A 14102-nucleotide genomic window follows, 5' to 3' on the forward strand; every position below is an offset into this window, starting at 1 on the left:
TACCCAGCCACATTGTTACACCTGTGTGAAATGAACATTTCTGAGGACAGGATTTACCCCACTCTGTTACTTTCTCAAGGTGAAGTTGGGGGGAAAAAAAGAGAGGGGAAAAAGATTACACTGAATGACCTTACTAGAAATATAACTGCGTTCTAAGTCTGTCATTGCAGGGAGGACAAAGGGGGTAACAATGCAGATGAAGATTCAAATGACACCAATTTGAGTTTACTTTTTCAAAGCAGCTTACTGTGCAAAACAGGGAGTCACATCTGCAATATTTATCAAGCTTTATATGAAACACTTGAGGCTTTTCAATGCCTTTTCGTTTCAGTCATTCAAAGAGGAGGATTTATTACTGCCTGTCCGTGTTTCCCCTAAAGAGAGTTTGATGGTAGTAGTCAAGAATTTATGTAACAAGAAACAGGAGTTATTGTGTTTATATTTTCCTTTAAGTAGGATATGTGATAAATGCCATGTATGAGATAAATGATAAGGTCCTCAGATAACAATACCAACAAGAGTAAAAGAAAAACTAAAGAAATGCTTACCGGATCACCTCCAGATGCAAAAGAAATAGACTGCATATGATGATTGGCTATGATCTGTGTGGATCAGACAAAAAAATTAAGTATAAGTCAGCAGGCTTTCTTATGTAGCTTGGAGCTTTTTTTAAGAGCTTGTAAAAATGAAGTACACCCCAAAAGTAAAAGCCAGGATCAAAATAATTCCTATATTTCGCAGGAAACATGATGATACTGTAAACAAACTTAAGACTATCAGATGTTTCTACTTGGGGGTTTCTTTCTTTCTTGATATGCCCTGCTGAAATATTCTACTCTTCTTTTTGTTACATGGTGACAATAAGCGTACACCCACCAAAAACTACTAGCATCACTTCAATGGTTAGCAGAAGTATAACAATTAAGTCAAAGGGTGATAAAACAGGAACAGGAGTACAGGTCATAGGTTAATAACCAGGGTGTCAAGGGAAGACACCAAGCAGAGCATTCCAACTAGCATCTACTGCCCCTCGAATGTATCTAAGGGCTTTAACCATTACATTTTAACCTTGTCAAATGTTGATCTGTATTAGCATTAGCTTGAGTTTAGAGCAGTCACACGTTCAGGCTAAAACCCTTCTCTGACTGTCCTGGACCTGCAAAGCTGTGATTTGCCACTAGAGGGCTGGCAAGGCAAGATAGGTTTCTTTCCCTGCTCTAGGTGGGGATGGGTTGGTGGGGGGTGGAGGATGAAGCTGGAAGTGGGAGAGTAATGATAGGTACTGGAAGGTGAAATGGGAGGGGGAGAGGCAATGGGTGGGAATGGCGGCTAGGGGCTGGGTGGTGCAATGAAGGAAGTCAACCACTGAAGCCACTAAAGGCTAAAATAATTTTTTTTTTAAAGAAACAAAAAGTAAATTAAAGAAAGTCTCATGTTTTAGGAAATTGGGATTGGAATCAGGATTACAATTGGATAGGCCCAGCTCATGGGAACACTGATCTGGCCTCCTACTTTGCTCTCCCTTCCACCTCTCCTAACCCTCTTTCCCAGACTGATCTGTATCCCTGGAAGCATCCTAGCCAGGTCATACCCCCAAGGCTGGGAGAAGGGGTTGGCTTGATGCCAGTACCACCCCCTGAGCAGTAGAGTTCAGGGGGTAGAAACTTTGTTCACACAGAACAGGAGAGTGGTGGAGGGGATGCTGCATCCTGGGATTCTGGAGGACTGAAACTTGGGCAACTTATCTCTGAGGAGTCACCGATTTGTGGAACATGAGCTGAGTAACGTGGATCAGAGAGAAACCTGCCCTGGAATGGCATAACTTTAAGCTACTTTAAGTGTGCCTAAAACTAGTTGACAGATGTAATGTGTGGGCAACCCAGGGGTATGAGCTTCCTGAGCCACTGAAAATTAATGTGTAACAAAGCTTAAGGAGCCTATGGACATTACCCCATGAAAGCCTACTCAGAGATGTACACAGCCAAGGGACCGGCCTGAAGTCACCCAAGCCACTGTGAGAAATAAAGTAGTGGACTAAATGAACCTATAGTTTGACTTAGTATGGTGCTCCTTATGTTCTTGCACTCTTTAAAGTGAAAGCCACTGTAAATCTTATAATAGCAGTGACAAAGTGTACTGAGCACTCATCACATAACTTTGTCACACCATATCTTGTTTGAAAACATGGCTCCATAAAGATGTTGGGAGAAATTTGAATCTCCTGAAGTCAATTTTCTTTATAATCCAGTAATGATAAAAAGTGATCAAGGATTTAGTTCATTCAAACTCTGATTCTTCCATGTTCCTGCATGGCTGTCAACGGTGGATTCTAGGAGTTTCCGTGCCCTCATGCAGTTTGATGGGATGGAAACTAAACAGATTTTCTAGCTGAATGGAGTCAAAATAGTGTTGAAATCAATACCAGACAAATATTTTTTAAAAAGGCACAAATGACTTCCAATTAAAGAAGTATTTGATGCATTTTATTTTTATTTTCATGTCTTTGGTATGAAATCTTGCAAAAAGCTTTCAGGAAAATAGAAAAGATGGGTAATCCCCCTAAGGGTAGCTAATTTGGTTTGATAAACCTAAAAATTGAGTTGAAATTAAATGGACCTTTGCACACCTGACACGTCTTTATACTGCAAGCAGTTCTGAATTATGGTTGCCCACCTCTATTCCCAATTACACTGTCAGAGCAATGTAAAGGAGCTTTTATGTAGCTGAGAATCAGGCCTAATGCATACATCCTTTACTTGCGTGTTATCCACCAAGAGTTTTGCTGGGCCACCTGCATGGGACTGCAGTATACAGTATTAGAGGTATTTATATAGCACTCATCAACATATTATATAAGTCTCTAGGGTCTTCAGTAATTTCTTTCAGTTAGTATTAAAGCTCTTACAATGCCACTTGCCCTAGAAGGGAGAAGAATAAGTATGGACTACAACCCCAGCCCTATTGAGGTCAATGGACCGCCCCACTTTTCAGCAGTTAAAGATCTGTGGAGGGGAGGGTTCTTATCTTTTTTTAATTTACTCCATTTTGTACATGCTGAAAATGCTTAATATGTTTAATATGCTACTACTTCTAACATCTGCTATGCAATTAAATATTTAAGACCTATCCTAAATAAGATACACTTTCAGGATTTCGAGTCCAGTTGTAAATTAAAGTATTACTGATCCCTCTCTCAGGTGAATCCTGGTGCATCTGAAATGACCATATTCAATTTGCCTAACAGATTTGTGTCTACATTGTGTTTGTCCGTAGCGTAGCAGAAAAGATGTATGTACTACTAGGAATCTCCAATCTAAGACGGATGGTTCTTCTGTATTGCTGTGCTGAAATTTAACTTTTAAAATCCTTGTTCACTGAACAACCAGGAAGGACAAGTTAATTTAAAGCTTGAGCTTGTACCAAAAGGAGTTATACCATTTGATTTAAGTGTCACAGGATTGGGTTCTTACTAAATATATGCAAGAATAGCAGCCAGTGCCTCTTTTGGGAAAAATAAAAAGCAAATATTCTTTGTCTGGGGAGTGGAAGGTTATAGAAAATGATGATCTCTGAGCCAACTTATTTTCCTTCCACTTTTTCTTCCTGCAGCTCTGTGTACTTGTGAGGAACAGGCTGGATCTGATTTTCTCTGGAGTCTGCTCTTTCAGAGTTACAGGTCACCAGAGAAGAATATGAATGTCTTCCTCCTTGTAAAGTATGCTGCTTTCACAATATTTCCAGCTCAGACTGCTCATGTGATCAAAGCCCTTGTAGAGATCTGGAATTCTTTTGTTCTCAGCAGAGGACTATATTCCTCTTAGTCTGCAAGGAGGATTTTCCTCCAAAGCCTTCTTCAAAACCCCACACCACAGTGACATTACTACACGGGGGAATGACCAGAATGTTTTCTTAATCCACTGGCAGTGCTGGAAAATTGAAAAAGAAAAAAATTCAGGTTGATGCAAACTGAATCTTCTTTCAGAATTTCAGAATACATTTCAGTTTGAATCAAACAAAATGTTTCATTCGACCCAGAACTAAATGTTTAACTCCTGAGTTTAAAAAAATGTTTTAACCAGCTGTCACAAAACAGAATTTTATTTGTCCAGCATTTTTAAGGGCCTTTTGACTGAAACAATGCTCCAAAATTACAATTAATTAGGGGAAAATTTCAGGCCATCCAGATCTGTATTTTTAGTGGAAAAATATTTAGCTGAAAAATATCATCCAGCTCTGTCCTTAATTAATATCATAAAAATATTACTGTCATATTACTGTGACTCAAACAGTCCCTGACACTTCCCTTCCCACACATTAGACTGAGAACTCTGTTCTTCTGGCTTTGCTTCCAAGCCCAGCCAGTCCAGGGACAGGAGACTATTGCCAGCCCATCTTTCTTGCACGGCATTGCAGAAAACTAATCATAAAGCCAGTCTTATTTTCAGCATTCTTATAGGTATGCCAGAATGAATGCATCACACTTTATCTGGCTTTATAGGTTCAAATTTATAGGTTATAGAATTTTCCAGCCTTGGAGGTTTTTAACACCCAGCTAGACAAAGTCTTAGCTCGGATGATCTAGTTGGGGATGGTGCAGCTTGGAGCAGAGGGTTGAACTAGAGGTCCCTTCCAACCCTCATTTTCTGTGATTCTGTGTCCTGGGTAATCTAATATGAGACAAACCAGAAACAAAGGGGACCATCAACAGACAGCTCTTTTTTCAAAGACTCTTCTATTTCCCAGTCACCGTGGCCAGATGCAGTTCATCATTTCTCAAAGTAGTAGACATGGCTATTCCACCTATTAGCCATCTCTAATGATCCCAATTCACTGGAATTTCCTCTATCTATATTACAGAGAGAAGCTGAAATAATTTGGGGAAGATTTTCAGGTATAGGTAAATCAGTGCAACTTCACTGCTGAAGAGCTGGCCCTTTATTAAAATTATTCCTGGTCTCTAAGGTCACAGATTTTTTTCAAGTTTTGATATTTTTGGAAATGGAGCATATTAAAAGCACGCTCTTTTGCTCAGTGGCTCTAGTTATAACACATGCTGCCATGTTCTATCATAAAAGTGCAAGCCACTACAGCTTGCAGTTGTGCTGCTAGTACTATGTTTCTGCTATTACTTTAGAAGGCCGCAGCGTTCTATATCGGAAGGTGAGGGTGGGCAAAAGACAAATCAATAGAAATGCAGTAAAAACAACAACAGTTTAAATATCTATATAGGTTTGTGCTTCTTGTTATTTTTTTATCTAGAGGCTTCTGAGCACAGCAGGACTTTTTTTTCCTAGCTGTATCTGGGCAGAAAGTTGCATTCCTTAACACAGTATGTAGCTCACAGCAAATAGCATCGCAGCGATTATGCAACACTCTGCTCTCTCTATATACTGAGCAAGGATTTTTCTCAACTCATACATCATTCACAATCCGCTGCAGTGATTCCCCAAAGTCAGTATACACTTTCAGCACAAAGGAAGAAACAGAAAGGAGTGGACTGAAATAGGCTCCCTTGTTTTTTGAAAAGGCAGACATTTCACTGCAGTGCAAAATCTCAAAGCTGTTTAGAACAGTACCTTATGAACAGACTGTCCTTTAAAACTGCAAAAAAGAAAAGGCTGGGGGGAGGAGAGAATGAAGAAATCTGTTCCTCTCTTAGGATATGCCTGAATCAGACACCTCCTTCAAGCACAACCAAAGTTTGTAACTGGACCAAAAAAAATCCCATGGCCAGAAAATTCTGTTTCAGCCTTGGCATGTCTACATGAGATACTTAACTGCGCAGCAGCATAGTTTACCATGCAGTAAGTACATGCATCTACACTTGCACATGCTTATTGCACAGTAAAAATGTAATTGCAAGTAAATTTGAATGTAGCAAATTTACTCATGCTTAGTTAATGTTAGTTACTGCTCAGTTATCCGTGCGTAGACACAACCCGGGAGCAAGTTTGCTCCCAGGTCAGCCATGCCACTAGGGTGCTAGCCTGAAGCTAGCCCCAGGGCTCCAGGCTAAAAGCCTCTCCTGCCCTAGCCTGCTGGCACTCAGAGCCTTGGGGCACACTAGCAGAGGTCCTGAGTCCACTCCAGGTACCTGTGTGCCCTAGCCTGCCTCCACCCCAGTGCCAGTGCCAGCACCAAGTCTGCACTGTCGAGACCTGCAGGCTGCTGCAGGATCCAGCCAGGCCTACCAGCCCCCAGGCCCAGGTGCAGGCAGCTTCTAGCTGTGGAGTCCAGCTCCATCTGCCCACAGCCCACCCTCAGCAGCTTGCCCTGAACTCACGGATGCTGCAGAGCATTGCCTCTGCCACACGGCTGCCAGTCCCATGCCATGCCCCTGTGCTGGGCACTGCAAGCAACTGTCCAGGCCAGGCAGGACAGGGACAGACACACAGGGGTTCAGAAAGCCAGTGTAGGACCCATGTTTTCCTTGTCTGTTGCCATGTCGACATCTGTGCCCACCACCTGGGACCCCTACTGGTCCATGAACAAGACTGGTGAACTTGTGGCACTGTGGGGTGAGGCAGAGGTGCAGCACCAGTTTGAATGAGGCAGGCACTCCAACTCCCATGTCTGTGAGGGTCTATCAGCCCAGATGCAGGAGCATGGGCACAAGTGGTTTGCATGGCAATGCCACATAAAGGACAAGGTCTTGTGGGCACAGTGGGTTTCCACCACCGAGCATAATCATCAGTCGGGTAGTTCCCATAAGTCCAAGCCCTTCATGCAGCAACTGATGGACATACTCATGCCCCAGGACCCAGGCCACAGCTGTGATTTCTATAGCAGTACAGGCAGCCTGACTGAGCCACCCCCACTGGGCCGGGCACCCCCGGGAACACGTCACTGGAGAAGAGACCCTCAGACATCCAGCAGCCTATCCTGTTTAGCTCCCTGGCTGCACCCTCCAGCAGGAGCTCAGAGAGTCAGGGCCAGCACGTGCTATGCCAGCTCTACAGCCCCAGCCCCCATGACAAGGAACGGCCACCAATGACACCACTGGCCACCAGCAGTGCCAGTTCCTCCCCAAGGGCGGGACCCTGGCTGGGTGCCCTGCTGCCGCACCCTGCCATCCAAGGACACTGGCCAGAGCTGCACACCATCACTGACAGCTGTGACCATGCAGAGCCACCAGCCATGCCAGCCCTGGCCATGTGATAAGCCCCACTCTGAGGAGGGAGGGTCTTCCTCACCCCTGCCTCCAGCCCTGCCCATATTCTATGGGCCCCAGGTTCCCCCCACAGCATGCAGAGAAGTGGGAGATAGTGCAAAACCTTATTGAGCATCCCATGTCCTGCAGCTAGGCAGGCACAAGCCTCTCACACGCCAAGCAACATGTCGGTGCCAGCGGCAGTGTCCTCCTCAGCTGTTGGGGGGCGCTGACATATAGTGCAGCCACAGCTCTTCAGGCAGTGGCAGAGGTTGTGGGGCAGCCTGGGCTTGTCCCCCACAACGTCATAGCTCAGGGTCCCTTGCAGGGTGCACAGGTGTGCCAGGGACACCATGGCCATCAGCAGCAGGGCATCAGCAGCAGCGGGTCAGGATTAAGCCTCAGGGTCACCGCTGCCCACTGCTGGGACCCTATGGATGCATCAGCCTTGCTGGAGGAGGCTCCTGGACAGGACCCTCCTCCTGAGCCATCCAGTCACAATATTGGATGACTGCCTGGAGGATACCTAGGCCTGGCAGGTGGAAGTCATGGCCTGCCATGACAGGTGGTGGGCAGAGGATGTCACCCACGAGGAGATACAGGACTGGTGCAAGAAGGCACAGGAGCAGGAGGACCAGGAGTTCCGGGCAGAGCTCCTGGCCCTTGAGCGGGAATGGGTAGAGGAGCTGTGGGAGCAGAATGCCACCCTGGCCTGGGCACTTCAGGCCACGGACAATGACCACCAGGGTACTGGACACCATTCTGGCCCTGTCAGTCACCTTTGTGCCACCCACTGCCCAGCCCCCAACCCTAGCACTGCCTGCCCTCTGAAAGCTACCTGCCGCCCAGCAGCAACCCCCCATCTGGGCCTGGGAGGAGGTCCTGTGCCACCTCCAGCAGCCTGAAGCCCTTGGCCTGGCCCATGCCCCAGGTCTGGAGCCACCCAGCCCCCCTGCCTAGACCCAGCCCTGCTGCTTGCTTTGTTTCCATGGGGGCAGGGAGCCAGAGCTGCCCGCAGGTGGGCCAGGACCACATACCAGCCCTGCTTGCCCTGGACATTGGCTGCGACAGTGACCCAGGGGAGATTGTCCTTGGTGAACTTAAGGCAGGTGGTAATGGAGTTTCAGTGTCCCTTGAGACAGCTGAAGGCACACTCCACCAAGGCAACGATTGAAGTGAGACTGGAGGAGGTTCAGGTGGCCAGTGTAGGCCACATGAGCCAGGGCAGGAGTGAGCAGACACGGTCCCCAATGAGCAGGGGTGAGACCACCATAGAGCCCATCTGCAGGTCCAGCACCCCTGGCACAAAGCATTCACTCTCCACCAGGCCCAGCAGGCCAGATTTCTGGAAGATGCAGATGTCATGGAGGCTGCCCGCCCAGCTAGCACTCATGTGCGTGAAGGTGTCCCAGTGGTCCACAATGGCCTGGAGCACCCAGAGTGAAAGCCCCTATGGCTGTAGTTGGGGTGGTCCAAAAGGGGCCGGCAGGTGGTGGGGATGTGGGTCCCATCCAGGGCCCTGATGCACTGGGGGATGCCCAGGGCATGGAACCCTGTCACTGCCATCAGGGGGTTGCACACACAGAGCACTGTGTGCCCCAGCATGTCCTGGAGGATTTTGCACACCTCCAGCATGGCCTCCCCAGCAGTGGCCTTGCCCACAGCAAACAGCTGCCCGACATACCACAGGCTGGTGAGTGTGGCCAACTTCAGCAGGCCGAGGTGTGTGCAGGGAGGGGTGGCTTCATGACAGTGTGCTGCCATGCAAGGTGGGGCTGGAGCTGCTCCAGGAGGTCCTGGAAGGTGGTGTGGGTCATGCAGAAGGCCTCCAGCCACTGCTTGTCCTCCCAGGTGTGCTGGACAATGTGCTGCCACCAGTTCTGGCTGGCCTGGTGGGTCCAGAGGTGGTGGGGCTGGATGCCCAGGAGGGTGATGGTGGCCCTGATGGTGGCATCCTGGAACCCACTGTTAGCGTCCCTGCTGGGGTCTGGCCAAGCCAATAGGGTGGAGGCAACAAATGCATGGTAGTGGCTCTGGGACTGTGCATGGCAGGCAGGCAACTGGTTCTTGCACATGGGAGAGGTGGCAGGGCTCAGATGGCCATGAGCCACGCAGTGGTCCAGCAGGGTCACCGTGGCATCCAACAGGAGCATGGAATACTGGTTGTCACTGCCAGGGATGGGCTGGAACAGCCATAGCATAGGCAGGCACAGGCAGTGAGGACAGTGCTGCCATGTGCCGTCCTTGTAATCCTGGCCAGGGAAGTGGCTGGTCAGAGAGCAACAAGCAAGGCTGCCTTTTGAAGAGGGCTTCTGGCTGCTGGCTGCTGGCTGCTGGCTGCTGGCAGCTGCAGCCAGAAGCTGGAGCTGCCCCCAATAGTGGCATGGGCCCATTGCAGGGCCCTGGCAAGTGGGAGCAGATGGGCAGCATATCTGCTCCTGCTTCTCTGCATGTGTAGATGCATGCTTAGCACCATTTACTCATGAGTTATTTGCGAATAAACCGGTGCTATATCAAATGCATTTGTAGACGAGCCCTGTGAAGTAAATTTGATTAGAGAAAGCAGCAGAATTACTCTATACAAGTGAAGCACAGTTATTTTCACTGCAGATCTGTGAAAACAAAGTATTTAATCTACTGTGTCTTATATTTTCATACTCTTTTCTCATTTTATTCTTTATGTTTTGAGCACACAAATATTTGAGTACATAGAGCACCCTGAATGGTACACAATTCATCAAATCCTTGGTAGGGATTATTCTTCACAAACCTGTTTTGAATCAGGTGTCATCAAATTTAAGCTGGTGGTGGAGATATTCAGAGTGATGCTCATCCCTGCAAACTGAAGGTTGCTCTTGCCCAAGATGCTAGAGAGAGCTTTGCTTGGTGGCTGTGAAATAAAGACACATGTTTAGTACTCTATTGATTCATAATGGCAACTCATTTAATGCAGGATCAACTGAAATATTAAGGTCTGCTTTTAAGAATGAATATACTTTAACAATCGTGATATTTGGGCATTTTGTTTTCTCCGGAGATCATTCCTCATAATACACCTTTCCCCCATGTGTTGGCAAAGCACAATTAAAACAGTGAAGATTGAACCCAATTGTGTCATGAAGGTGCGGGCACAACTGGGGAACCAGTCCCACGCCCCAACTAGAGGGTGATGGGGGCACAAAAACAGTGACTGCTTTACTGCTGAGCTAGCACCCCAGCTGCAGCTACTGCTACTGCTTTGTGCCACTGCCACCCAAGACAGAAACATCTGACCAAACCTAGGATGTAATCAACAAAAACTACACGTTTCTAACCCTTAATCTAATGTAATAACTTTGCTGACTGCTGGTAAGTAGGAAAGCCCTATTTCTATTGGAACCAGACATTAGAAAGAGATGAAGGCATTGCACCTGTTTACTACATGAACAAGATTTTTTTCTATGTAAAAAACTTCAGTAGAGCCCCCATGGCTCCTTTCTGGTTTGCACTAAAAATTTCTGCTGATCATTCCTGCACCTTTCTGCATGTGGAGCAGGGCCTCCAGTGATGCCATAGGAATGTGTGCAGACACGGCGAGGAAAAGTGGGGGGGATATAGTGCAGATAATAAATGTGATTACATAAATTTAAGAACTGGGAAGAGAATTTTTCCCTGACTGGAGAAAATAAGATGCATGAGCTGAAACTGGCAAAAACATGAGACTCACCATGAAGACAGGATAAAGTACAGGCTGGCAAAAGTTTTGAGAGTGTTATTAAGATTTAGTTGAAGTGCTGCTGCTGTTGGATGCTATCCCCTTGTCAAATGGCTGGCTTATTTTAAAAGCAGTATTTCTTTTCTATACATTCTTGCCTTTATTTGACTTGCTGATATAAAAACAATTCACGCCAAAAATGATTGAACACAGAAGAAAGCTTTTACCAAAACATTTATTTTCTGAGGTCATTTCCATTGATATATTATAATATTTGTTATTTTGCTTTGGTGTTTGCATACAGCTGAGTGAGAATTAATTACAGTACCCTATTGTGGCCATGACAACAAAATATATATTACATGGAAGCATGCTTGTGTGGATATATCTTGTGTCAGCTAAGCCCATTGTATCCAATGGGGGATTAATCACTGCAGAAGATAAGTGGTATTTCTTCCTCTGCCTTCTGTCAGGACTTTGCCTAAGTAGATGGGTAGGTAGATAGAAAGAATAATTGCATCTTTCCTTCATTCATTTAGGACCTGGACAGACTACATGATTACAAAGAGTAAATTAAATTGCTTGTGTCCCTAAGAAGCATAGTACATAGGAAATTTGGTGGCCTGGGCAGAGATGCCCCTTTAAAAATCAGTGCCCACAGTTGGTAGCCACCTTGCCCACAACTAGTTATGCTACTAGTGTTAATTACACCACTGTGGGCACATCCACACATGATTTAAGGCAAAGCAATAAACTCTGGTGCAGTTCACATCTGAGTTTATTGTTCCTGGGTGCCACGTTTACACATGCACCTGTGACCACAGCATGTTGAGCCAGGTCAGAGCAGCCCTGACTGGCAGGGGCATGGAGGGTCAGCCTGCCAGCCTGAGGCTGCTCTGACCCAGCTTAATGTGTTGTGGAGGGGCTTACTGGGAGTGCTCAAGTGTAGGGCTAGTAGGCAGGCAGTCCCTTCACTAAAGCACCCTTTTCCCCCAGCCAGCCCAGTCAGCATGTAAACGTGTGTTGCAGTGCGCTAAATAATGCTGCCATAGAATAGGACTTGTGTTTACAAGTACTACACTATGGCAGTGTTTATTAGTTTACTGTGTCCTCGTAGGGCCACACATGTAGAAGGTGAGACTTTACTGCAGACCTAAATAGGCAACTCCACAGTAAACATCTAATGTAGACCCATCCAATATGGACTAGAAAGACCCACATCTATCCCAGAGTAGCTGCACACAAGTTAAGTGGCTACTACAGCATGTCATCACTAGGTAGCAGAGGAGCAGGTAATTTCTTGCCTTGATTTAACAGCCTTTATGGGATGAAAGCAGACAGACAATAGCAAGCTAAGCAGGGATGAATCCAGGGGGTGCACTGGTGCACTTGCACCTCCCTTTGATTCATTTTATTCCCCAGGTGTTAACGACCCTCTCTTCTTTTTAATGGTCTTACTGTTCCACCAATCCTGCTACCCTTTGTTCTGTAATTCTGCTGTCTGTTAGCTGCTCCTGGTAATGAAATCTTATTTCACAGCCCTTCAGATTGTTCTTAACTCATTCCAATGAAGTTATATTTGGTTTTGCTTCAATATTAAGATAATACAACTCTAAGCCCCTAGCATGTTAGTAAAAGTTCTAGTTTCTTTTTAACTGGAGAAAAATATGATTTGTTTTATATGTGATGATGCACCTCATCCTCTGCACCCCCCTTTTCCAAATTTGTGATTGTTAATTATACCATGAGCATAAATTATACAATGGGGTTTTACACCTGATTTTATTGGGGTAATTTTATATTGGACTGGATGTAGTTACCCTAGCATAAGGGTTTATGTTGTCCTGTCCACATTTTTTTTATACCAGTGTAAAACCTTCTTACACTGATGTAAGCCTCTCGAGTATCCAGGCCCTTATTCTTAATCTAAACCTTTCCTAATATTCTCTTCACATTAATAGAAACAACATTCCTTCATTTCAGCTATAAGCTCATTTCACTGCAAACTAAATTTCCTAGGAGCTAAACTGTGGCTTTGCCATATGCTCTGCAGAGGAGGCAGTGCATAACTGCCCAGGGACATGGAAGAGAAGGATCTTTGGGTGAATCTGATATCTTTTATTAGACCAACTTAAATAGTTGGAAAGCAATTATTAAGCAAGCTTTTGGGTTCAAAAACCCTTCATCAGGCTAAGGAAGTTTCACTGGTTGGTCTGTGCTCTTCCATTTTGCTATGGGCACCAAAATGGCCCCACAGTATGCCAACCTTTTTATGAACCACCTGGAAGAAGACTTCCTCAAGAACTGCACCACCAAACACTTATTATACTTAAGATATATCGATGACATCATCATCATTTGGACTGAAAACCTACAATCTCTAATTGAGTTCCATCAGAAATTCAACAATCACCATCCCTCCATCCAACTTTCTCTAGAATACTCTAGCAGCAACATCTCCTTTTTAGACATGATGGTCAGTATCCAGAATGATAAAATACAGACCACATTATACAAGAAACCCACAGACCAACATACATAGCTGCACAGAACCAGCAATCACCCTAAACACACCAAGAAAGCTGTGATATACAGCCAAGCCCTCAGATACCACCAAATTTACGCTGAGGAGAACACCTGGGATTGCTACCTCACCAATCTTGAAAAGGTTTTCACCCAGCAAGGACACCCCTCCAGAGAGAGATTGCATGTTTGAAAGAGCCACCTGGATACCACGGGAAGAACTGCTGCAGTACAAAAGAAAACCCCCCACAAATTGCACACCGCTGGTTATGACATATCACCCCTCCCTCAAACCTGTATGGAAAATCCTCAAACAATTGCAACCCATGCTAGAAAGAGACCCTATTCTTAAAAAGATTTTCCCAGAACAACCCATCCTAGCCTTCAAACAAGCACCAAACCTTGCTAACCTCATCACCAGAAGCAAACTTCCTCAGGCCCAGAACACACCAAAGGGATCCAGACCATGCTATGACAAGAAATACAAAACCTGCCAACCCATCTCCACCACCCCCACAATTACTACACCCCACAACAGAGCCATCGGCATTCCTGGATCTTACAGCTGCACCTCCAGAAACGTAATACATCTCATCCAATGCACCAAATGCCCTGCTGGAAAATACGTAGAAGAGACCAAACAACAACTGCGCACCAGAATGAACGCACACCGGAAATCTATGAAAGACAGGAATACACAATTACCTGTGGGGGCACATTTCTCACAAGAAAACC

The 14102-nt window shown here is 45.8% G+C and overlaps 1 protein-coding gene and 1 long non-coding RNA gene across 2 annotated transcripts in view; one reads left to right on the forward strand and one right to left on the reverse strand.

Annotated features, from left to right (window-relative positions):
• SHC3 (SHC adaptor protein 3) overlaps positions 1–14102 on the reverse strand; it is an 88023-nt gene that overhangs the window by 26582 nt on the left and 47339 nt on the right. The window contains exons 4-5 of the mRNA XM_019555406.1: positions 9921–10040; positions 549–602 (exon numbers count right to left, since the gene is read on the reverse strand). Coding sequence (XP_019410951.1) covers positions 549–602; positions 9921–10040 — 174 coding nt within the window. The remainder of the gene's footprint in view (positions 1–548; positions 603–9920; positions 10041–14102) is intronic.
• The window catches only part of LOC109323713, a 20911-nt gene continuing 12712 nt past the window's right edge, over positions 5904–14102 (forward strand). The window contains exons 1-2 of the long non-coding RNA XR_002104726.1: positions 5904–5917; positions 10916–10920. This is a non-coding gene — a long non-coding RNA (uncharacterized LOC109323713). The remainder of the gene's footprint in view (positions 5918–10915; positions 10921–14102) is intronic.

Source organism: Crocodylus porosus, unplaced genomic scaffold (genome assembly GCF_001723895.1).
Source record: "Crocodylus porosus isolate Cpor-Errol unplaced genomic scaffold, CroPor_comp1, whole genome shotgun sequence".
NCBI lineage: Eukaryota > Metazoa > Chordata > Crocodylia > Crocodylidae > Crocodylus > Crocodylus porosus.